Source organism: Carcharodon carcharias, chromosome 14, assembly GCF_017639515.1.
Source record: "Carcharodon carcharias isolate sCarCar2 chromosome 14, sCarCar2.pri, whole genome shotgun sequence".
NCBI classification, from domain to species: Eukaryota; Metazoa; Chordata; class Chondrichthyes; order Lamniformes; family Lamnidae; genus Carcharodon; species Carcharodon carcharias.
In genome coordinates, this window is record NC_054480.1 from 68,390,072 (window position 1) to 68,417,229 (window position 27,158).

Genomic DNA, 27,158 nt, shown 5'->3' on the forward strand with positions numbered 1-27,158 from the left:
TTAAGGGGAGATTTCAGAGTATTCAGAATAAGTACATTCCTATTATGAAGAAATATTCTAAGGAGGGGACCCACCATCTAAGGTTAACTAAAGAAATTAAGGAAAGCATCAAACTTAAGGAAAAGCATACAACACCGCAAAGATAAGGAGCAGGACAGATGATTGAACAAAATATAAAGAACGACAGAGAATGACTAGAAGATTAATCAGGAGAAATTAGAGTATGAGAGGATGGTAGCCAGAAATGTAAAAACGGATAGCAAGAGTTTCTGCTGGTATTCAAGAAGGAAAAGAGTAAGTAAAGTGAGTGTTGGTCCTCTAAAGAGTGACAGTGGGGAGTTAATAGTAGATAATAAGGAAATGGTGGAAGAAATGAACAAATATTTTGCTTCTGTGTTTACTATAGAGGGTACAAAAAACATTCCAGTAGTAGCTACAAATCAGGAGGTGAAAGGGGGGGAGGAACTTGGTGAAATAGAAATCAATAGGGAAATGGTACTGAGCAAATTGATGGAGCTGCAGGCTGGCAAGTCTCCAGTTCCCGATGGATTACATCCTAGGGTCTTAAAAAAGATGGCTAATGAGGTCGTCGATGTCCTGGTGTTAATTTTTCAAAATTTGCTAGGTTCCGGAAAGATACTATCAGACTGGAAAGTACAAATATGACCCCTCTATTCAATAAGGGAGGGAGGCAGAAAACAGGAAACTATGGGCCAGTTAACTTAATGTCTGTCATGGGGAAGTTGTTAGAATCGATTATTAAGGAGATTATAGTTGAACACTTAGAAGAGCACAAGGCAATTGGGAAGAGTCAGCATGGCTTTGTGAAAGGAAAATCATGTTTAACCAATTTATTGGAGTGTTTTGAAGGAGTAACATGCGCAGTGGATAAATGGGAACCTGTAAACGTACTGTACTTGGATTTCTAGAAGGCATTTGATAAGGTGCCACATTAAAGGTTATTATGGAAAATAAAGCACATGGTGTAGGGGGTAATATATTAGCATGGACAGAAGATTGGCTGCCTGGCAGAAAGCAGTGGGCCTTTTTCAGATTGGCAGGATGTGACAAGTGGAGTCCCACAGGGGTCTGTGCTGGGGTCTCAACTTTTTATGATTTACATCAATGACTTAGATGAGGGGAATGAAGATATGGTAGCTAAAGTTGCAGATGACACAAAGATAGGTAGGACATGAGGAGGTTACAGATGGATATAGATAGGTTGAATGAGTGGCAAAGATCTGGCAAATGGAGTTTCTCTAATATGGGAAAATGTGATGTTGTTCACTTTGGCAGGAAGAACAAAAAAGCAGAGTATTACTTAAAAGGAGAATGGCTGGAGAATTCTGAGGTGCAGAGGAATCTAGGTGTTCTAGTACGAGTCACAAAAAGTTAGTATGCAGGTACAGCAAATAATTAAGAAGGCTAATGGAATGCTATCCGTGATTACAAGAGGGACTGAACATAAAAATAAGGATGTTATACTTCAGTTATACAGGGCATTGGTGAGATTGAATATTGTGTGCAGTGTTGGTCTCCTTATTTAAGGAAGGATGTAAATGGTTCAAAGGAGGTGGTTCAAAGGAGGTTTACTAGATTGATACCTGGAACGAGTGGGTTGTCTTATGAGGAAAGGATGGACAGGCTGGGCTTGTTTCCACTGGAGTTTAGCAAAGTGAGGGGTGATTTGATTGAAGTATACAAGATTCTGAACGGTCTTGACAAAGTGGACATCAAAAATATATTTCCTCTTGTGAGTGAGTCCAGAACTAGGGGGCACTGTTTTAAAATTAGGGGTCGCCCTTTTAGGACAGAGAGGAGGAGAGTTTTTTTCTCTCAGTGTTGTGCAACTTTGTAATTCTCTGCCTCAGAAGGTGGTGGAAATGCGGTCACTGAATATTTTTAAGCCAGAGGTAGATAGATACTTGTTAGGCATGGGAATCAAAGGTTATCGGGGTTAGATGGAAATGTAGATGTCGAAACACAAGAAGATCAGCCAAGATCTTATTGAATGGCAGAGCAGGCTCAAGGGGCCAAATAGTTTACTCCTGTTCCTATTTCTTATGTTCTCATGAACTAACTATGAACTCCACTCCAAGCACACACTATGAACACCACACCTGTACACACTCAGTGAATCCCACTCCAATACGCACACTTTGAGAACAGCTCCTATACTCAATGTGAACCCCATTCCTATAAACACACTGTGATCTCCATGCCCTATACAAACACTGTAGTCACCACTCTATACAACCAGTGTGAGCTGCACTCCTATACTCACACCATGAGCCCCACTCCCATACTCACACCGTGCAACACACTCTTATACACAAACTCTGATCCCCACTTCCACACATGCACTGTGAGCTCCACCCCTACACACAAACTGTGAACTCCACCCCTATACTCAATGTTAAGTGCACTCCTATTCACACACTGTGAGCCCCACTCCTATACTCAAAGCGAACATCACTCCTATTCTCAATGTGGACCCCAATCAAATGCACACACATTGAACACACTCCTATACACACACTGTGAACCCTACTCCTTTACACAATGTGAACACCACTCCCACAAACAAGCTGGGAACCCCATTCTGATAGACACACAGTGACGCCACTCCTATACTCAATGTGAACCCCACTCCTATACCTGCATTGTTAACTACTCTCCTATACACACACTGTGAACCACACTTGTATATACACATGCCCTGAACTCAACACCTATATACACATTGTGTACCCCACATCTATACACACACTGTGTACCCCACACCTATGCACACACTGCGAACACCACACACTCGGAACCCCACTCCTATTCTCACACTGTGATCACCACCCCTATACCCACATAGTGAACCCCACCCCTGTACCCACACTGTGAACCCCACCCCTATACCCACATAGTGAACCCCACCCCTGTACCCACACTGTGAACCCCACCCCTATACCCACACTGTGAACCCCATCACCATACTCAATATTGAGCACACTCCTATTGACACACTGTAAACACTACCCCTATACCAGACTGTGAACCCCACTTCTATTAACACACTGTGAACCCCTCGCCTATGCTCAATGTGAAGCCCACTGTTATATGCACACTGCGATCCCAGTTCAGAATGCACTCTGTGAAACCATTCCTATACTCGCTGTTAACCCCACTCCTAGGCACACAGTGTGAACCCCATACTATACACACACTATGAACCCAATCCAATACTCAATGTGAACCACACTCCTGTATACAAATTGTCAGTTCCACTCCTATACTCACACTGTTATCCCCACTCCTATACTCACGCTGAACTCCACTCCTATACACGCACTGTGAACCCCGCTCCAGTACAAATACTGTGAAGCCCACTGCTAAACACACACTTTGAGCCCACTCCTATACACACACTGTGAACCCCACTCCTATTCACACACTGTGGTCGCTGATCCTATACTCACACTGTGAACCCCACTCCTACACTCACACTGTGATCACCAATCATGTATTCACGCCGTGAAATACATTCCTATGCACACACTAAGAACCTCACTCCTGTACACACACTGGGCCACCCTGTCCTATATACACACTGTGAACCCCACCTATAAACGCACGGTAAACACAACTCCTACACACACACTGTGATCCCCACTTCTAAATACACACTGTGATCCCCACACCTATTCTCGCACTGTGAACACCACTCTTAGTCACACAGACTGTGAACCCAACTCCTGTACACGGACTGTGATCCGCTCTCCTCTACTCAGTCTGAACCCCACTCCTAATATGAACCCCACTCCTGCTCTCACTGAAACCTACTCTCATATACACACTCTGAAGCCCACTCTGATATACACATTGTGAATCCCACTTCTTTACTCAATGTGATCCCCACTCCTATACAAACATAATGGACCCCACACCTATACTCACTGTGAACCCCACTTGGATACACACACTCTGAACCCCACTCTTATATACACACTGTGAAACCCGCTCCTAAACACACACTGTCAACCCCAATCCTATACAAACATTGTAAATATCACTCCTATAAGCACACAGTGAACCCATTCCCATACACACACTGTGAACCCACTCCTATACTCAAAGTAAACCCCACTCCTATTCTCAATGTGAACCCCACTCCTCTACATACAGTGTGAACCCTATTCATCTACACACACTGTGAACCCCACACCCATACACACGTGGTAAACCCCACTCCTATGCACGATGTGAACCCGACTACTATAAACACACTGTTAACTGTTCTCCAAAACCACACTCTGAACTCCCTTCATATACAGACACTATGAATGCAACTGCTATACTCAATATGAAGCCCACTCCTATACACACACTGTGAACCCACTCCTATACTCAAAGTGAACCCCACTTCAATACTGAGTGTGAATTCCACTCCTATACACACACTGTAAATCCAAATCCTATACTCACACTGTGAACTCCACTCCTACACTCAGCCTGTGAATCCCACCCCTACACAAACACTGTAAATACCACTCTAATACACACACTGTGAAGCCCACTCCTATAAGCACACTGTGAATCCCTTTCCTATAAACGCACTGTGAACTCCACTCCTATACTCATACTGTACACCACACTCCGATACACACACTGTAAACTCCACTCCTTGACAAACACTGTGAATGCCACTGCAATATACACACACCGTGAAACCCACTGCAATATACACAATCTGAACTCCTCTGTTATACAAACATTGTGAACCCTACTCCTAAAAGCACACAATGAAGCCCCCACTTCTATACACACACTGTGAACCCCATTTCTATACACACACTATGAACACACAATACACACACTGTGAACCCCACTCCTGTACTCAATGTGAGCCCCACTCCAATACGCACACTGTGAACCCCACTCCAATACAAAAACTGTGAACCCCATTCCAATACACACACTGCGAACCCCACTTTGATACACACACTGTAAACCCCACTCTGATACACACATTGTGAACCCCTCTCTGATACACACATTGTGAACCCCACTCCCATATATATACCATGAAAGCTACTCCTATACACACACTGTGAACCCCACTTTGATGCACACATTGTGAACCCCACACCCATTTATATACTGTGAAAGCTACTCCTATACACACACTGTGAACCCCACTCTGATGCACACATTTTGATTCCACTCCTGTACAAACTGTGAACCCCACTTCTGCTTGTGCTGAGAACCTCTCTATACGCAGTGTAAATCCCATTTCTACACACTCAGTCAAGTTCACTTCAGGCACTGTCCAAGTACAATATTTCATGAACAACCCTGATAATGCTGATGCCACAGAATTACACACGACCTAACAAATCTACACTAGTTTTCATACTCTGCATGGGACTCCTTCCATTTCATCAACTTTATCTCAGCCTTTCAGCAAAATTTCCATTTCCTTTTTTCCTAGTACTCATCTAGTTTCCTACTGAACTTAATATTGAACTTGAACTTTCCTACTGATCTTAATATATTTGCCTCAACCATTTTCTGTGGTAACAAGTTTCTAACTATTGTCTGAGTAAAGTCATTTCTCCTCCGAGATTCAGTGGTAACTACCTTGTATTTATTGCTCCTAGCTTTTTGATCTATGGTCCCTAGGCTTTTTCACAATCACCCAGACATTTCGTCACCACACCTCTCCACTTAAATTGATGCAATATTCCTGAAATCTTTAATCCTGATCCTTTACGCATCTCGTGAATAAAAACAGCCCCAACATTAGCTCCTTTGTGCACAACAGTCACCATATCTTTCCATTCAGTGAAGCTTTTTTGGACCTCTGCCCTTCCCTTCCTCGCCTCCCACCCTCTTTCTCTGTCTCTCCATATAACCACATCATCCTTGGTTCCATGTGTCACCCTTGCATAAAGTACTTGATCAATTGCTTTTTGAAAATTCTCAAGAATCACACTTGCTACATTTCTTCAAAGTTATCTACAAAGTACTTGAGCAGTGTTTGAGAAGCCTCCACTGTTTGGCCACGATTTGTTCCCCCTCACCATCCCCCCTAACCCCATCACGGGCTGAATTTTCCATTTCTCGGCAGGGTGAGGAAGGCAGAATGGAAAATGAGTGGTCTGCTCACTCCTGCCCCCTCTGTCTCAGATTATTGAATCAAGCGTCGGACTGCCAGTCAGCAGCCGCCCATTAGCAGGGTGGCCAATTAGCGGCCCAAGGGTGAGGTGGCGGGGTGGGTGGGGGCAGGGGGGGTGGCTCTACACCCAATATGGAGTCCAGCTCGGGACATTGTGCGGCAGAGGGGCTATGCCGTGAACAGGATGTCGGTTGCGGCTACAAATTTAAAAGCCCCCTGCTCCCTGAATCTGTCTTCATTTATTATGAAAGGCTCAAAAAAGTCAATAAATGACATCACCAACTTCATCAGCAGAATCTGCTGCCACATACAGCCATGGTCCTGGTGATAGATCGTTTCTTCTGTCCTAATGCCACCCCAGCATACCAGCCATAAAACACTCTCAAACGTTTTCATGTCTGATGCCTGGAAGATGCAGTGGGTGATGAAAACTTGTGGTCCGAGTGGAGCTTGTTCAATGGTAATTGCGCAATGGCAAGCGGGCTTCCAATTTCGGCACCTGCTCGCCCCTCCTGTAATATCTGAGAGAGGCATGGTGACGTTGTATTGGCGCACGGACGTCATTGTGCCGTATTTTGCGTTTGCATGGAGGCGTGGCCTGGCCAGTTTGCAGCTATAAAATCCAGCCCCCCAAGTGCGAGAGATATAAGTTCTAACTCCAATCTCTTGGAGTGTTTGTCATTGTAGACTTTTTCAGAGAGTGCTTTTCAGTAAAATAAATTTCCTGGTGTTCCATGTAATAAAACTAGAATCTTTGAATTTCTACTGAGCTCCTCAAAAATGATTTGAACACACGATACACATACAAAATGGAGCCAACTATCTTGTTTCTTCAGAGGCTTGGTTGACCATATTTTGTTTGCCATCTGTAAATTAATATTAATTTCATAGCTTGGAAAATGATACAATTCCCAATAGCCAGGAGGCAACATACCCAGAAGCTGTGTCAGAACATCATCAGTTGAAACCCTGCCTAAAGATCATTTTCTAGCTTTCTGTCCTGAAGGCTCCAATTGGTGCTAGCATATGGTTCCATTGTTATTGGCAACCATCCAGAGCCTCATCCAATTGGCCGTTCCTCTCGTATGACCCGAGACGTTGGGTGGCAATGCAGATGAGCCAGATACCATTATCACCTCACCTCTATAAATATGCATCTTCTATCACGGATCAGAAGCAGGAAATCTGGACAATTTATTTTTCACTGGGACACTGAAACCAACGGTAGTGAGTTTACAGCCATCTTGGGTCGGAGAAATAGATTTACAGATTGGGATTAGGCCAGTGAATGCCCTGGTTTATTTGGTTCAGTGCCAGGCAGTGGAATTACCCACTAAGGAGCAGCTAGTAAGAAGTCTGTAAGTAAGTATAAGTGTTTTCACAAAGACTTGTGGTATCACTTAGGAGCTATCAAAATTACCTCCTTCCTATTAGTTTGTTTCCTGACAGAATCAGGATTCAGTTTCACTGAATTCACTGCCGAAGCTGAATATTGTCACCCAGTAACAGATTGACCTACCATTGAAGACAGTCTCTGTTAGATGGGATATTGAACCAAGTTGTTGTTTAAAAGCAAAATACTGTAGATGCTGGAAATCTGAAATAAAAATAAAAAGTGTTGGTGAACAGAAGTGGGTCAGGCGGTATCAGTGGGGTGAGAAACATTTCATGTTTCAGGTCTGTGCCGATCTGAAATGTTTATTTCTGTTTCTCTCTCCACAGATGCTGCCTGCCCTCCTCGTGGTTTTCAGCATTTTCTGTCCTTTTATCGCAAGCTGGTGTTGTTGATTTGCTTTGGCAGAAGTTAAACAGCAGGCCAGCCGACTGCCTTTCAGTGAAGAGTGAATGGAAGTGCGAGGGTGAAAGTGTGGAACCATAAGTGAATTGCTCGAAATACTCTATCCTCTTTTACAGAGCTATACCAGCTGAGTATGCCCGAGTCAGCAGCTGTTGGAACAACAGTCGGAAGGGTGAAGGCTGAAGACGTTGACTTGGGCCAAAACTCCGAGATGACCTACACCCTGAAAGAGGAAGATGGTTCTGATAGGTTCAGCGTCATCACAGACACAGAGGCACAGGAAGGGATTATCATCCTGAGAAAGGTGAGAACTGCCTAATCAGAGCAGTGGAGCTCCTTGCTAACCTGAGGGCAGCTCCCATTCTACATTGAACTCCTTTCATCCAGAGAGTGAGCCAAAAAATGCCTGTTGAGATTTTCCTTTGGTTTTTCAGGTTAGAAATGTTAATAGTTGTTTCAACACAAAAAGATAGCTGGCAAGAACCTTCTTTGGTCACAATAATTCAAAAAAATTAGATAATTAGAAATAATAACAGCTTGCATTATAAATACATGATATCCATTTTAAAAACAAAACTCTACATAATTGTTTTAAGTGTAGGTAGGATTTGGTTCCATTATTTTGCAGCATTAAGATATGACATTCAAACCAGACACCATACTGCTCAGGTAATTGCAGTGTAACAGTACAGAGTAAAAAACTAGCTGCAAGATGGACATGTACACCTGAACATATAGGAGTTACCAGGCAAGAAAGGTCATGGTCCAATTAGTTTCCACCATCCTGGTGGTGTATGATACAGCGATCATGTAGCTGTTGGCTAATCATAGTAACGATCTCTATCAATTAGTCTACAACAGATCTCGGCATGACATAGGGAAAACCTCAGTGGTGAAGAGCTTTGGGAAACAAAGGGTTACAGGCACCTTTTTCCTCCCAAGCACCCTACACTTACTACATCAGGTCTCCCCAAATCCTTTCTTTTCCCCTGGAAGGAATATATCTAATTTGCATTTGAGTGAATCAACACTATCTGCTTCCATGGTCTCCCCAGGGAGCCAGTCCCATAGATGGATCAGTTGCTCACTGAAATATTGGCCTGGATTTTCTGTTCCTGTTCACGGCAGACGTCATTGCGGGCAGGAGTGGGAAATATCCTGAAAAGGCCGAAAATTGGTTTTACAGTGTCACAAAACCAGTCTGTGATTGTGCACTGCAGCCATCAATAGTGGGCCATGTTTCTCACTGTGGCACATCGGAAATGTAATTTCAATATATTTGCATCTCATTATAAGGACTCCTCGCTGGAATCATCCCCCCACGCTGGATCATCAGGGCACGTTGGCATGCAGTTCGAATGCCATGTTTCACAATGGTATATAAATGACATGCATCTGGTGGCCTGCACTTCACTCGTGACTTTGAGGTTTGTTTGCCTACCTTGCAGAGCACTCATGGTAATCATTGCCAGACTTTGCAGGCAGCACCATATCACTTTCAACAGGGTACCACAGGCAAGTCTCTACCTACCAGGCCAGTTGTATGGCAGGACTGGCTTTTAATAGACTGCAGGGTTAGGGCTGCACTGGGAAACTGGCCTCAGGCATGGGAAGAGGCTGCAGGGCTAGGGCTGTACTCGGGGTGTGAGTGGGGAAGGTTGCACTCCATCACATGACTGGGGGGAGGGTGGGGCTGTTAGAGTTCTTAGCGCCAGGATGGGAAGAGAGTATGTTGCAGAATGACCGAAGCCGCTTGGGGCCACAATGGAGGAGGGCTGAGTGAGGAAGCGCTTCAATGTTGAGCTTGCAAAGGCTATCCCTGTCCCAGTCCAGGGACGAGGAGGCCATGGCAGTCCAGTCTCAGTCATGCCCAGCATGTAGTGCGCAGGGTTTTATCATAACTGTGCGCATCAGTCAGTGGGGTTTCTGGCATCATAACTGGGCAACAAATGGAATACTCAGTCAGGAGAGGCATCTGCAGCCTACAGATGGGAAAGGAATTGTGGAGGTATCCAAGGGTGTGTGGGGGTTGTATGTGTAACTTTGCAAGTGTCCTCAAGATGGGGGAGAGTGAGGTCCACACGGGCCTTAGGCACATCCATATCAAATTGGTCACGGGCTCACAAATGGCCATCCACCACAAACACAATGGGATCAAGGAATGTTGGGGGAGGATTGAGAGATCTTGGACAGAGGGAAACATGAATATTAAGCCCCTCCAGGATGATGGGAGGGATTTCCATACTCACACAGGGAAGGTCCAAGCTGGTCTGGTAGTGAGAGCTCAGCACCACCATCTTCCAACCTGCAGTGAAGGCTCAGTACAAAATTAAAATGAGGAGAAACTCTGCTGGTGAAGTCTTTGAGGGCAGATTGGAGGGCAGCTGCAAGCACTGCAGGGGTTGGGGGGAGCAATCAAAGGGGCACTCAGCTGAAATGTGCATTCCCAAATGAGAATGAATCACAGCTGAGACATGTTCGAAGCCTTTCAATGACAATGCAGGGAATCAGGAAAGTGAAGTAATGGTGCGCATTCATGCAAGACTAATCCCGCAAAGTAGCACTATAGACTCAGTGCTTCAAACTTGTTTGCAATGTGCAAATTACCCAGTGCAATAACAAACAGCAAAGCAACTGGTCAAGCTTCAGGAACATGTTAGAACTGTGGCACTGGATGGTACACAGAAGAGAAGCCTCAGGCCCCCCTCAAATAATCTCATTTCCTGACCAAACATTTATCCTCATGTTTGTTCCAAAGAGTGCGATATTAGAGTACAGTGAATGAGGATTGAAACACATTCCGTGCTGGCCATCATTTCAGGGGCGAGTAATTATGAAATGGGAGCAAAGCCCTTGAACCCACATTCACTGATGAGTCATTGATACAAAGAGGACCCAAGGGCCAGCAGGACCCCATCCAGATGCAGAGGATGAGGCTCACAGAAACGTTGTGCATAGGTGCTCACAAGACTGAGGGTGTACAAAAGTTGCATGTCTTATCTGCAGATGAGCAAGAACCAGTGTTGCCGACGCCTCCGCATGTCCGGGGATCTGGTGACTCACATTTGTCACATTCTGTAGGATTTGACACCACTGGGATTGGGAGGACATCCATTTCCAGTGGCTCTGAAAGTAACTGCCGCTCTGAACTTCTACACCAGTGGTTCCTTCCAGAGCTTCACTGGGGACCTCTGAGGAATCTCTCAAGCGTCCACACATAAATGTATAATAAGGTCATAGACTCCCTTTTTGCCAAGGCCCACATTTCCATCAACTTCGACAGAGATTAAGCAAGTCAGAGCACTGGGCTTTGCAGAGATTTCCAGATGCAGGGTATCACCGACTGCTCTCGTGTGGTTATAAAAGCCCCCTGGTAACAGACACTCCAATAAATCAACAGGAAAGGCTACCACTTGCTCAATGTACAGCTGACAGCTGGTCTGTGACCATAAGAAACTTATCATGTAGGTTTTCTCCAGATACCCAGGGGGTGTCCATGAGTCATACATCTTGAGTAGATCACAGATCCCGGACATCTTCAAGGGACAACACAGGATTCAGGGCTAGCTCCTCGGTTACAAGGGGTACCCACAAAGGCCATGGCCAATGATGCCTGTGTGTTGGCCTCATACTCCTGCTGAGAGAAGGTACAATGAGGCTCATGCCGCTGGTTGAACATTGGTGGAACGCATCATAGGCATCTTAAAGATGCAATTCCAATGTCTGGACAGATCTGGCAGACTCTCCAGAGGGTCTCACAGATCATTGTGGCTTGTGGCATGCTGCACAACCTTTTTAAAAATTCATTCATGGGATGTAGGTGTCGCTGGCTAGGTCAGCATTTATCACGCATCCCTGATGCCGACATGGAGCAGCTGCACATCTCCTCCAATAAGGCGAGAAGGCATTGAGTTGGAGGGAACCGAGGATGGATAGGAAGAGGCCATAGCATGAGCCAAGTGAGGCAGGCGTACACATGAGGCCCTCATTGCCACCAGATGCCGCAAGGAGGATGACGAGTTGCAGTGTGAACCCTCTTGGACAAGTGCCCTCCATCATGGGCAACATGAACACCAGCGTAGCTACTCCTCTCATTTCAACCATGCACTTCAATGTGAGAGTGAATAGTTACACATGAAGCTCACATTGTCCTGATCCTTTGAAGGATGATGAAGCCACAGGAGTATATGTCCTTGCTGAGCTGAAGTGCTAACTAGAGGAAGGAGTCCAGGCATCAGACGTCAGAAGGTGCCACCTCTTCAAATATCTCTCCAGCATCCCAGTCATAACGGCAGCCTACAGGAGCCAGGAGCTGTTCCACTATCCCCAGTGTCTCGTAGCTGTATGCCTTAAATCTGACACAGCTCCTCAAGGAGATCCATCTCCAGCAACGGGACAACAGGCATTCTGTGTAACCTTGATGGTGAAACTGAGGACATTCCGCAGGTGTGCATCTATTCAGAGATAGCTCAAACCTCTGTGTCACCTTTTTCTCTATCACATTAACACCCAGCACTCTCAGTTAGGTATGCTGGCCTGCTTTTATCCTCACCTTACTATGCATGTGGACCATCTGAGGATGATGACATTCAACCACCAGAGTGCCAGACATTAGAACGCCTTCTCTTAAGACAAACATTGTGCTCTCATGGCCAGCCCTAGTCCTTGCAAGCTACAAAATTCTCGGACATCACGAAGCCTTCAAGGTCATGAGTTGTTGCTAATAAAGAATAGACCTCAGCTTCGGTACATTTTTTTGTTATTCATTTGTTTGATGTGGGCGTCACTTCCAAGGCCAATTGATTGATTGCCCATTCCTAATTGCCCTTGAGAAGGTGATGATGAGCTGCCTTCTTGAACTGGTGCAGTCCATGTGGTGTAGGTACACCCACAGTGCTGTTAGGGACAGAGCTCCAGGGATTTTGACTCAGCGACAGTGAAGGAATGGCAATATATTTCCAAGTTAGGATGGTGAGTGACTTGAAAGGGAACTTCCAGGGGGTGCTGTTCCCAAGTGCCTGCTGCCCTTGTCCTTCTAGATGGCAGTGGTCGTGGGTTTGGAAGATGCTGTCTAAGGAGCCTCAATGAGTTCCTGCAGTGCATCCTGTAGATGGTACACACTGCTGCCACTGTGCTTCGGTGGTGGAGGGAGTGAATGTTTGTGGATGTGGTGCCAATCAAGCAGGCTGCTTTGTCCTGGATGGTGTCAAGTTTCTTGAGTGTTTTTAGAACTGCACACATCCAGGCAAGCAGAGAATATTCCATCACACTCCTGATTTGTATCTTGTAGATGGTGGATAGGCTTAGGGGAATCAGGAAGTGAGCTACTCGCCACAGGATTCCTAGCCTCTGACCTGCTCTCATAGCTATAGTATTTATATGGCTAGTCCAGTTCAGTTTCTGGTCAATGGAAACCCCCAGGATGTTGATAGTGGGGGATTCACCAATGGTAATGCCATTGAACGTCAAGGGACAATGGTTAGATTCTATCTTGTTGGAGATGGTCATTGTCTGGCATTTGTGTGGTGTGAATGTTGCTTGCAACTTGTCAGCCCAAGCCTGGATATTGTCCGGGTGTTGCTGCATTTGGACATGGACTGCTTCAGTATCTGAGGAGTTGTGAATGGTGCTGAACATTGTGCAATCATCAGCAAACATCCCCACTTATGGTGTAAGGAAGGTCATTGATGAAGCAGCTGAAGATGGTTGGGCCTAGGACACTAACATGAGGAACTCCTGCAGTGATGTCCTGGAACTGAGATGACTGACCTGCAACAACCACAACCCCATCTTCCTTTGTGCTAGGTATAACTCCAAACAGTGGAGAGTTTCCCCCCTGATTCCCATTGACTCCAGTTTTGCTAAGGCTCCTTGATGCCACACTCAGTCAAATGCTGCCTTGATGTCAAGGGCAGTCACTCTCACCTCACTACTGGAGTTCAGCTCTTTTGTCCATGTTTTAACCAAGGCTGTAACAAGGTCAGGAGCTGAGTGGCCCTGGAGGAACCCAAACTGAGCGTCACTGAATAGATTAGTGCTAAGCAAATGCCACTTAATAGCAGTGTTTATTGAACCTTCCATCACTTTACTGATGATCAAGAGTAGACTGATGAGGCGGTAATTTGTCAGGCTTGATTTGTCCTGCTTTTTGTGTTCAGGACATACCTGGGCAGATTTCCGCATTGCCGGATAGATGCTAGTGTTGTAGCTGTACTGGAACAACTTGGCTAGGGGCTTGACAAGTTCTGTAGCACAATTCTTCAGTACTATTGCCAAAATATTGTCAGGGCCCATAACCTTTTCAGTATCCAGTGCCTTCAGCCATTTCTTGATATCACGTGGAGTGAATTAAATTGGCTGAAGATTGGCATCTGTGATGCTGGGGTCCTCCGGAAGGGGCTGAGATGGCTCATCCACTCATTACTTCTAGCTGAAGATTGTTGCAAATGTTTCAGCCTTATCTTTTGCGCTGATGTGCTGTGCTCCCCCATCATTGAGGATGGGGATATTTATGGAACCTCCTGCTCCAGGGAGTTGTTTAATTATCCACCACCATTCATGACTGGATGTGGCAAGACTGCAGAGCTTAGCTCTGATCTGTTGGTTGTGGAATCACTTAGCTCTGTCTATCATTTGCTGCTTTTGCTATTTGCAATGCAAGTTGTCTTGCGTTGTAGCGTCACCGGGTTGACACCTCATTTTTGTGGCTGGTGCTGCTCCTGGCGTGCCCTCCTGCACTCTTCATTAAACCAGGGTTGATCCCCGGCTTTGTGATGATGGTAGAGTGGGGGATATGCCTGGCCATAAGGTTACGGATTGCGGCCAAGTACAAACCTGCTGCTTCTGATGGCCCACAATGCCTCATGGTTGCCCAATCTTGAATTGCTAGATCTGTTCAAAATCTATTCCATTTAGCACAGTGGTAGTGCCACACAACACATTGGAGAATATTCTTGATGTGAAGATGGGACTTTGTCTCCACAAGGACTGTGCAGTGGTCACTCCCACTGATACTGTACTGTCATAGACAGATGTATCTGCAACAGCAGGTTGGTGAGGGTGAGGTCACGTATGTTTTTCCCTTTTGTAGGCTCCCTCACCACCTGCCTCAGGCCCAGTCTAGCAGCAATGTCATTAAGGACTCATATCAGTCAGGAGTGGTGCTACCGGACCACTCTTGCTGAGGACATTGAAGTCCCGCACCCAAAGTACATTCTTGTGCCCTTGCAACCCTCAGTGTTCCCTCCAAGTGGTGTTCAACATGGAGGAGCACTGATGCATCAGCTGAGGGGGCGGGTGCCGTACGTGGTAGTCGGCAGGAGGTTTCCTTGCCCATGTTTGACCTGATGCCACGAGACTTCGTGGGGTCTGGGGTCGATGTTGAGGACTCCCATGGCAACTCCCACCTGACTGTTTACCACAGTGCCGCCACCTCTGCTGGGTCTGTCCTATCAGTAGGACAGGACATACCCAGGCATGGTGATGGTGGTATCTGGGACATTACACATAATGTACGATTCTGTGTGGATGACTATGTCAGGCTGTTGCTTGACCAGTCTGTGAGGCAGCTCTCCCAATTTTGGCACTAACCCCCAGATGTTAGTAAGGAGGACTTTGCAGGGTCAACAAGACTGAGTCCAGAGAGCAGTTAAGAGTCAACTACATCGCTGTGTGTCTGGAGTCACATGTAGGCCAGACCAGGTAAGAACCGCAGACTTCCTTCCCTAAAGGGCATTAGTAAACCAGGTAGATTTTTACAACAATTAACAATGGTTTCATAGTCATCATTAGACTTTTAATTCCAGATTTTTATTGAATTCAAATTTCGCCATCTGCCGTGGTGGGATTCATACCTGGATCCCCAGAGCATTACCCTGGGTCTCTGGATTGCTAGTGCAGCAGCAATATACTACGCCAATGCCTCCCCCCTCGCTCCTATCCCATTGCTCCCCTCAACATTGTCTAAAGCCACGATGTGCACTTCCAGAGCATGTTCAAATGTTCTAACGACCACCAAACATCACCATTTGCAATTAGCGTCACTCGTCTCAGTGAGTGTTTAGGTGATGGGATGCACAGCACCGCTTCCCAACGATGTGACAATAGCCTTGTGTCTTAAATCCAGACGTTTACAGTTTGAGAAATGTGCAAGGTTGTAGGTTCATGCACCAGAGCAATAATGTAACAGAGTGGCTGAGCTTCAGCACCTTGTGGCGGCAAGGTTCCCTCAATAGACTTATTGGTGAGTCTAGCAGATGTACACTCAGAAAGTCAGAAACACGGTTGGCAGACAGCAATGCACACGAGCTCTGAGTATGGACTGATAGCATGAAAACCCTGCCGGAAGACAGAGAGCACATGGAGTTGCACAATATATGACCCTTCTCCATGTGTAAACACATCTCTCCTTGTACACTGCACCTTCAATTTTCAAGAATGCAGATGAGAAAGCCTTACACAGCCAAGAATAAATATGACATGACCCTTGATAGAATCATATCTCTCAAGACTGAATTTTTCATTTACAAAATGGAAGGGCATGGCATTATCTGGACATTTGAAAGCTAACCTAGGATTTTTTTTTAAAAAGAAAGTCATAAGTTCACCTGGGATCTGTTAACAAGCAGGCCTCTTCCAAGAAATCATCTGACCTTTACGGTACTTGAGGAAGATCTTGTTGCTCGTTTTGAACAGCAATCACTTTAATTGATGGGGAAAAACTAAAAAGGCAAAGGTTGGTAACTTGCTCGAAATCACTTGGGAAGAGAAAATATCTTAAATTGTGGTTAACTTAAGATTAACTGCTGGTTTTGAGGGCAGTTTTACTGGGGACCAAGCTGAAGAAGGAAGGCTACCTTAAGTGGCTCTTTCTCTTTCTCTACTTTGCCTGCAATTGTGTGTGGCTATCAATCTGTAGCCAGAGAACCCTCATCGGGGAACCAGTCTGCAATTGGAACTGCAAAGTTGAGGCCAGTCAGTGAGAACTTCCCAACATCCACCAGGGCCAGTGCCCATCTTTACGTGACGGAACTCCAGATCGAAAGAGCCGAGATCCTGTGAACTTAATCCTTTATTTTATCACACCCATTCTCTAAAGCCCATCTCTGCAGAGAGACTCGACCTGTTTGTCCTTTGTTTGTCTGTGTGTGTGCTGGGCATATCCTTTAGGAAGAGCTAGGTAGTTATACTTCCTGATTACAATTGTGTGTTAACTAGTACTTGCAACTTGTTAAAAATAATTTTTGTTTCATAATAGACAATCATTCTAATTTATTAAAAGAAGCCTGGTTACAGACTCTTTTATTCTGGGAACCAGTAGGTGAAATAGACGATTGGCTATTTTGATGAGAAAATTAAGCTTTTAAATTAATGGTGTGACCTGCAGAATAGTGTGATTAAATCATTTGCGCATTCTTCCTATTGCAGTCGTAACACCCTGCAAAGCACGTGAACAAGGTTCGTTCCACAAGCACACTTAACATTAAGCTCGAGTAATCACTGATGTCGAGAATGATCTGGAAAAGGGCCACACACTGTGGTGATATGGAAGCATACTGTATAGACAAGAGAACCATGATAGCGACATCTACGATAGGTGGGGGGGGTGTGGAGGGATCATGGTTTCACACCTGATTGACCACAACACAGCTCATCATAAAAAGAAGGCATACACAGGAGGAGATGTGAAATAGGTGTGATTCAATATACATTTTTGAACATTGTATACATGCTGTGGACTGCCGTGCCACCAGTATGCTCCTAAATCTTTTTAGCTTTCCTAATTCTATCACTACATCTTGGTGCTCCCCCGAAATCCACAATGGAGGTGGAGGCAACCTGCTGAATGCTACACAATGTTGTCTGTGATGGGCTTGGTGGGCATTCTCTGGAGGGCCGAGACCTGGAGGGCCATGGCCTGCTTTAGGTGTCCTGATGTGGAGCAGGTGCACCCTCCTCGGCATGTGGAGCTGGAGGCAATAAGGCCACAGGAAGATGGGATTGGGGTCGGCCAGACAGTCTCGGAATCACCTTGGTGGCCCCAGGGTATTCAGCTGCTTCTCCTCCTCCCTGTGGGTGCCCAAAGGCCCTTGGCTGACTCCATGAGGAGAAGGGGCAGCTGGAGTGCAATCTAAGTGCCCTGCTGCTTCTCGTGGAACCACTCATGGATGCCACCAGTGGCTACAGCGATGGAGTTCTGCTCCTGCAGCAGTGCAGGAACAATGTCCAGGGCCAAGATCCTACCAGTGCTGGCCTTAGTGGGTTGGCATGCCAGCGCTATCACGTCAGACAGAATGTGGATGGACTCCTCCACTGTCCATTGAATCTGAGGAATGTGGCTGACATCCCTTCCTAATGTTCCTGTGATTGTCACTGCAGCTCCATCAACTGACTTAGGATCGAGTCTGGAGGCTCACCACCTGACTGCCTCTCACCAGAATCGTGGCCTCCAGCAGTCCTCCAAGTGCTGCCGACCTCTGATGTTTCTGCCTTCACCTGCTGTGGACCAGATTGTGTGCTGTGCTCACTAGATTGTGACCTGAGGCTGCTGTAGAACTAGGTATCATCAAGGTGTGTGCCTCTGTGCTGGTGGAGGGTGTGGGTGAGCGCTGTGATGGGTCTTCTATGGTGCTCTCCTCTGGTTCCTCATCCGAGGTGTCCTTGAGGCTGTAGCTGAGGGCCTGGCTTCTGGAAGCCCTTGGGTGCTTTCTGGAGGTGCCTATGAAAGAAAGGAGAGATAATTAGTGTATGGCAGGCACCTCTAAAACAGGACAATGCACGTGCAGCATGGTTGTCTGAGGGATGAGTTGGTGCAGGTGTGCCCTGCTCACCTAACCATCACTGCAGGCATGGTCCACATCTTCTCTGGCCAGCTCCATGGCTCGATTCTTGTAGGGAGTGACAACCTCAATTTTGGCCATTCCACCCCTGGTCTGAGACCTCTTCGATTGTGTGCAAGCTTGTCCTGCCTAAAGACAGATGATGAGTGCAAGCAGGATGCATGCTAGAGCAGATGATAGGGATGTTTGGCATGTGTGAGTGGTGAGTGCAGCCATGGAGGGATGAGGATGTGAACTACACTGGAGATGAGGTGGCATAGTGGTATTGTTACTGGTCTAGTATTTCAGAGACCCAGGTAATGCTCTGGGGGGGCGGGGGGGGGGGTGCTGGGTTTGAATTCCACCATTGGTAGTTGGTGAAATTTAAATTTAATAAAAACCTGGGGCATGATTTTGCCGGTGGAGAGCAGGCCACCACCCCCCCCCACCGCCCCCCCAACTCACCAACGCGCAAAATGACATGTGATGATGTCGGGTGGAACTCCTGACATCACCGTGTCCCATTTAAATTTTCAGGTAGACGGGGGCACAGCAAAATCAGCTGTGCACCTGCCGACCTGTCAATGACCAATCGAGGCCATTGACAGATCATTAAAGTAATTAATGAACCTGCCCGTCCAACCTTAAGGTTGGAGGGTAGGCCAGGAGCCCCAGCGGGAATGACGAAAAACATGAAACCTCATCCACAGGCGGGATGAGGTTTCATGTAAGTTTTTAAAAATTTAATTAAAGTTTTTTTTTAAATTATGGACATGTCCCAACTCATGTGATACTGCCACATGAGGGGACATGTCAGGGAATTTTTTAATCTATTTTTAATATTTTTGACAGTAGAGCTGATCTCCTTGAGGCAGCATTTAGCCTCAGGGAGATGAGTGTGCTTTTTATGCACATGCATGAAAGAGCGTACTCTCGGGTTTAGGGAATCCACCTCACCCGCACAGGAGCGCATAGCCCTTCCGTGCATACATCACGCTGGGCGGGCCTTAATTGGATCACCCACATAAAATGGCGGCATGCCCCCGATTGGGGGTGCCGATCGGGGATGTGCATCCGCGTGCCCGCACTTCAACTTCGTCCCCAACAGGGGGAAAATTTTGCCCCTGGAAATAAAACTCTGATGATGGCCAGGAAACCATTGCTTATTGTCATAAAAACTCATCTGATTCATTAAAGTCCTTTAGGTAAGGGCTTTAGTGAACTAGATGAACCATCCTTACCTGGTCTGGGCTACATGTGACTCTAGACCGGCAGCAATGTAGTTGACTCTTATACATCCTCTGAACAAGGGCAATTAGGAATGGGCAATAAATGCTGGACTAGCCATCCCTTAAAAAGATGTGTGCGAGAGGGTGAGTGCTGATGTCCCTTGAGCTGGCAGCATGTGAGATGCCAGTGATGGGCTGCTGAGTATGTGATTGAGAGTGATGAGATGGTTGACTTAACCTGGCAGCACAGAAAAGATCATTTGTCCTCTTTCTGCTCTGGGTGGCACTGACCACCACCTGCCAAGCCAGAGTGGTGAGGTTGGGTGGACCACCTCCAGTCATTACGGGGGATAGAGGACATCATGGCAGGCCTCAACTGCATCCAGTAAGCATTCCAGTGAAGCGTCACTGAATTTCAGAGCAGCACGCTTCTTCCCTTTGGGATCCATGTCTTTCATGGAGCAATCCTGGGTTGGAGGCATTAGAAAAGCTGTGCATGAGTGCCATTTAAATATGGCCCGGAGTGAGGAAGTGGGTGAGCTGATGGTGGGGTGGGCAAATCAGAAGCCACCCACCTGCAATCTGGTGTGTTTGCCATGCGTGTATAATTAATGCAGTGCGAAGTGGATGATACGGCACGAGAAACCGCCATTGCGGCCAGCAGGTAGAATGTCATTTTTCACACCCACTTAGTGCAATGAGGGGAAAATCCCACCCATTGTTCCTGAAGATTAATTTCAAATTTCCCCCAAGCACAGGCTTTAGCTTTAGACAACTTCCCACACCTAGGATGCATGAGCTAGACGAAGCATGTGTTTTTCGTGGCTATGTTTCACTTAAACGGGTCACTTGCCTGAAGCCAGAGGCTAGTAAGAGAGTGGGACTGTAAGGAGCGAGGCTTCAGTGAGCAGAGCGAGGCTGTAAAGACTGAGACTTCAATCAGTAGAGCGGGGCTGTAAGGAGCGAGGCTTCAGCGAGCAGAGCGAGGCTGTAAGGAGCGAGGCTTCAGTGAGCAGAGCGAGGCTGTAAAGACCGAGACTTCAGTGAGCAGAGCAGGGCTGCAAAGAGCAAGACTTCAGTGAGCAGAGCAGGGCTGTAAAGACCGAGACTTCAATGAGCAGAGTGGGACTGTAAAGAGCGAGACTTCAGTGAGCAGACCAGGGCTGTAACGAGCAAGACTTCAGTGAGCAGAGCAGGGCTGCAAGAGCAAGACTTCAGTGAGCAGAGCGGGGCTGTAAAGAGAGAGATTTCAGGGAGCAGAGCAGGGCTGCAAAGAGCAAGACTTCAGTGAGCAGAGCGGGGCTGTAAAGAGAGAGATTTCAGTGAGCAGAGCAGGGCTGTAAAGAGCGAGGCTTCAGTGAGCAGAGCGGGGATGTAAAGAGCGAGACTTCGATGAGCAAAGTGGGGCTGTAAAGAGAGAGACTTCAGTGAGCAGAGCAGGGCTGTTAAGAGAGAGACTTCAGGGAGCAGAGCAGGGCTGTAAAGAGAGAGGCTTCAGTGAGCAGAGCGGGGCTGTAAAGAGCGAGACTTCAGTGAGCAGAGCAGGGCTATAAGGTGCAAGGCTTCAGTGAGCAGCACAAGGCTTAAATTTAAGGAAATAGTCTTTTACTTAAAAACAAACAAAAGTTACAGCAAGGGAGCTCAGCCCCGTGTGTTGTGCAGCCGACAGCATGTGGGAACTCTTAGACACACCTTGCAGTCCAGATGACCAAGTGTAGGAAGTGCCCCCGGCTTGACCAGCTTGAGCAATGGGTTTCAGAGCTTCACCGTCAGCTGGAGACACAGTGGTGCATCCGCGAGGCTGAGGGTTAAGCGGATAGCATATTTTTGATGTGGTCTCTCCACAGCTTAAGGAAGCACAGTCAGACAGGGAATGGGTGACCACCAATCAGAAGAAGGGAGGCAGGCAGGTAGTCAGGAAAGCCCCCAGAGTGCTTCTCACTCAAGGACCACTTTTCTGTGTTAGAAAATGGTGAGGGTGAACGTTCTTCTGGAGAGTGCAGTTACAGCCAAGTCACGGCACTGCAGGTGGCTCAGCTGCACAAGAGGGGAAGAGTAAGAATGCAAGAACAATAATGGTAGTGGACTCAATAATGAGGGGTGCAGACAGACGTGGCTGTAGATGTGACTCCAAGATGCTGTGATGCCTTCATGATGCCATGGTCAAGGATGTCACTGAATGGCTGCAGAGCATTCTGAAGGGAGAGGGTGAACAGTCAGAGGTCGAGATTCACATTCGTATCAACGACATAGGTAAAAAGAGGGATGACGTCCAGCAACAAGAATTTAGGGAGCTAGGTAGCGGATTAAAAAGCAGGACCTCAAAGGTTGTAATCTCTGGATTACTCCCTGTGCCACGTACTAGCGAGTATAGGAATATGAGGACAGAGAGGATGAATGCGTGGCTGAAGAGATGTTGCAGGATGAAGGGCTTTAGCTTCCTGGATCGCTGGGTCTGTTTCTGGTGAAGGTGGAGTCTGTACAAGTCAGACAGATTGCACCTGAACTGGAACAACATCCTTGCGGAGAGGTTTGGTGGTGCTGTTGGGGTGGGGGAGGTTTAAATTAATTTGGCAGGGGGATAGGATATGGAGTGGAGGTGGAGTAGGGGGTGATGCACAGTCAAATATAGAAGAGAAATTAAGTCAGTCTGGAAAGCAGAACAAATATAGACTGTTAAGGCACAAGGGAATAATGCAAGGCTGGATTGCATATATTTTGACACCAGGAGTCTTACAAGTAAGGCAGGTGAACTGAGGTCATTGATTAACACATGGGAATATGACATTGTTGCTATCACAGAAACATGGTTGTGGGAAGGGCAGGACTGACAGCTCAATATTCCAGGGTATAGAATCTTCAGGCATAACGGGGGTATGGGGGGTGGTGTAAAAGAGGAGGTGACATTGCACTATTGATCAAGGAGTCCATTACTGCAGTAAGGAGGGATGGTATCTTAGAAGGTTCCTCATATGAGGCCATATGGGTAGAACTTAAAGACAAAAAGGGGGCAATCACTCTGCTGGGAGTATACTATAGGCCTCCAAACAGTTAGGGGGAGATAGAGGGGAAGATATGTAGGTAAACCTCAGAGAAGTGTAAACATAATAGGGCAATAAGGCAATAAGAGGATTTGAACTTCCTCAATATTAACTGGGATAGTCTTAGTGTGAAAAGCTTAGAGGGGGTGGAATTCTTAAAGTGCATCCAGGAGAACTTTTTGAGCCAGCACATGGAAAGTCCTACAAGAGAAGTACTGAACCTAATCTTAGGGAATGAGGCCTGGCAAGTTGTAGAAGTGTCAGTGGGGGAGCATTTCAGGGATTGTGACCATAACTTTGTAAAATTTAAGGTAGTTATGGAAAAGGACAAATATGGACTGGAAATAAAGGTCCTGAATTGGGGGAAGGCCGATTTCATTATGATAATACAGGATCTGGCCAAAGTGGATTGGGAGGAGCTACTTGTAGGAGAGTCTACATCAGAGCAGTGGGAGTCATTCAAAAAGGAAATAGTGAGAGTTCAGGGCCAACATGTTCCTACAAAGGTGAAGGGCAGGACCAACAAGTCCAGGGAACCCTGGATGTCAACGAAAAAGAGGATTGGCTAAAGAAATACAAGGAGGCTTATGGCAGATACAGAGGGCTGAAAACAGCGGAAGCCCTAGAGGAGTATAGAAAGTGTCAGGGAGTACTTAAAAAAGTAATTATGAGAGCAAAAAGGGGGCATGAAAAAACACTGGTGGGCAAGATAAAGGAAAATCCCAAGGCATTTTATAAATATATTAAGGGCAAGAGGATAACCAAGGAAGGAGTTGGGCCCATTAGGGACCAAAGTGGCAATCTATGCAGGGAGCCAGAGGAAGTAGGTGAGGTTTTGAATGATTACTTTTCATTTGTGTTCACTATGGAGAAGGATGATGTAGGTGTAGAAATCAGGGAGGGGAACTGTGATATACTTGAACAAATTAGCATTGAAAGGGAGGAAGTATTGACAGTTTTAGTGGGCTTAAAAGTGGATAAATCCCCAGGTCCAGATGAGATGTACCCCAGGCTGCTGTGTGAGGCAAGCAGTGAGATTGCAAGGGTTCCGACAGTAATTTTCAAATCCTCCCTGGCCACAGGAGAGATGCCAGAGGACTGAAGGACAGCAAATGTGGTACAATTATTCAAGAAGGGTAGTAGGGATAAATCAGGTAATTACAGTCCAATGAGTCTAACATCAGTGGTAGGGAAACTATTGGAAAAAATTCTGAGGGACAGGATTAATTGCCACTTGGAGAGGCAGGGGATTAATCAGGGATAGACAATATAGCTTTGTCAGGGGAGATCTTTTCTAACAAATTTGATTGAATTTTTCGAGGAGGTGAGTAGTTGTGTAGATGAGGGTAGTGCAATTGATGTGGTCTATATGGAGTTCAGTAAGTCTTTTGACAAGATCCCGCATGGGAGAATGGTCAAGGTGGTAAGACCATGGGGTCCAGGGCAATTTGACAAATTGGATCCAAAATTGGCTTAGTGGCAGGAGGCAGAGTGTGATGGTTGAAAGTTATTTTTGCGATTGGAAGTCTGTGACGAGTGGTGTACTGCAGGAATCGGTGCTGGGACCCTTGCTGTTTGTACTATACAGTAATGATTTAGACGTGAATATAGGCGGTATGATCAGAAGTTCACAGATCACACGAAAATTAGTGGTGTCGTAAATAGTGAGGAGGAAAGCCTCAGATTACAGGACAATGTAGATGGGTTGGTAAGATGGGCAGAGCAGTGGCAAATGGAATTTAATCCTGAGAAGTGTGAGGGGATGCATTTTGGGAGGACTAACACTGCAAGGGAATACACTATGAATGGTAGGACCCTAGGAAGTACAGAGGATCAGAGGGACCTTGGTGCACATGTCCATAGATCCCTGAAGGCAGAAGCACAGGTAGATAAGGTAGTTAAGATGGCATATGGGATACTTACCTTTATTAGCCAAGGCATAGAATATAAGAGCAGGGAGGTTATGTTGGAGTTGTATAAGCCACAGCTAGAGTTCTGTGTGCAGTTCTGGTCACCACACTATAGGAAGGATGTGATTGCACTGGAGAGGGTGCAGAGGAGATTCACCAGGATGTTGCCTGGTCTGGAGTGTTTCAGTTATGAAGAGAGACTGGATAAGCTAGGGTTGTTTTCCTTAGAGCAGAGAAGGCTGAGGGGGGACCTGATAGAGGTATACAAAATTATGAGGGGCATAGATAGGGTAGATAGGAAGAAGCTTTACCCCTTAGCGGAGGTGTCAATAACCAGGGGGCATAGATTTAAGGTACGTGGCAGAAGGTTCAGAAGGGATTTGAGGAAAAAATTTTCACCCAGAGGGTGCTTGGAATCTGGATCACACTGCCTGAGGGGGTGGTAGAGGCAGGAACCTTCATAACATTTAAGAAGTATTTAGATGAGCACTTGAAACACCATAGCATACCGGGCAGCAGGCCAATGCTGGAAAATGGGAATGGAATAGATAGGTGCTTGATGGCCGGCATGGACATGATGGACCAAAGGGCCTGTTTCTGTGCTGTATAACTCTATGACTCTAATAGCTTGAGCAGCACCACTCCACATCAAGCATGGCTGACCAAGAATCTTTCCCGCTCATACTGCCTGCCATCGGCATGTGAGAAGGATTAGCCACGTTATGAATGAACCCTCCATGGTCATCAAAGCCTGGATTGGGGCTCAAACCATGAGCTACTGGCTCAGAGGCAGGGAGGCTAGCTACAGCACCACAAGTCCTTCCCCACAGGCATTGGCCTCTGGTTTTATTGTTTTGGATAAGCTGAAACAGCTCGTTGTGTTCTACATCATCGAATCCCTTTAAGAACCCGAGAAACAGAAATGACCTGGCTGATAAACAATGAAATTGAACAAAATACATAGAATATACAGCACAGAAACAGGCTAATAGGCCAACTAGTTTATGTTGGTGTACGTACTCCCCACATCTCCTCCCATTTCACCTCAATCTTTCTATTCCCTTTGCTCTTATCTATTCGTCTAGTGTCCTTTTAAAGCATCTAAGTGATTTTCATCAACCATTTTGTGTTGTCCCAGTTCCGACTATTCATCATGTTACCCTCCAGGCACTGTCAATATTGGGAGAAGTTTAGTGATGAAACCACAGGACTTCCAATATTTCCAGGAATATTTTCAACATCTGCCTGAAAAGAATGATTATTTATCAGTAAGAAACTAGGATTTTTTCATATTATGGGCTGAATTTAATAATGCACCACAGTCCCTGCACAACCACCCCCCAACCCCCAGTGTAAAAATGTTCGGCAGATTGCCCCGTAGCCATTTAATGGCTGTCAGGCCATTAATTGGTTTAAAGCAAGACCTGCACCCAATATGGGGAGGACATCCGCCTCTGAGAACCGCTGACCAATTAAAAGGCTGGCAGATCTCTGGCCCAGCAATACCACCAGAGGTGGTGGCCAGTGCTGGGACTGCATCCCATCCCCTATGGTGAGGAGTCAAGGAGCCAAAATTGAAGGTAAGTATGGGGTTGGTGGGGGGGGGGGTTTCGGCAGGAGCAGGCCAGGTGGCACAGGTAAATGTGGAGGGGGGTGGTCGAGGGCCAGAGTGTACAGATTGGGTGGGAGGGGTATCGCCAGGGGAAGAAGAACTTAGAAAGCCCTCTGAGGGCCTAAGGGGAGGCCCATCTGCTTACCCATCACCAGAAGTGAACGCTGCCAGGCCGCAGCCTAGGTGTGATTGTCTCCCTTGGCTAGTTAATTCTTTGCTGTAGCAAGATGAGCCCTTAAGTGGCCCTTAATTGTCCATTTAAGCATCCCAATTGGCCCACGAGTGGGTGGGCCTCCCTGACGCTTCCCCTGCTGCTGGTAAAATTGTGGCAGGACAGAGGTGGACGAGTTGACTGCAGGCAAGGCACCCATGGCATGGCGTTCAATTTTACAGGCCCATCCACCTGCCACCGGCACTGGATAAAATCCAGCCAATATCTTTGACCACCCATTTATTTTCTCTATTGACTGCAAGGGTTCCTTGGGGCCTGACTTTCGGGCCACCATGTCATCCCAGCCCAAACTCACAGAGCAGCCAGCCACAAACAGCGTGAGGAGTGGAATATATCAGACTGGTGCAGCA

The 27,158-nt window shown here is 46.5% G+C and overlaps 1 protein-coding gene across 1 annotated transcript in view; it reads left to right on the top strand.

The window, feature by feature from the left end:
- LOC121287540 (cadherin-22-like) overlaps nt 1–27,158 on the top strand; it is a 764,370-nt gene that overhangs the window by 368,841 nt on the left and 368,371 nt on the right. Inside the window, exon 7 of the mRNA XM_041205473.1 lies at nt 8,084–8,271. Coding sequence (XP_041061407.1) covers nt 8,084–8,271 — 188 coding nt within the window. The remainder of the gene's footprint in view (nt 1–8,083; nt 8,272–27,158) is intronic.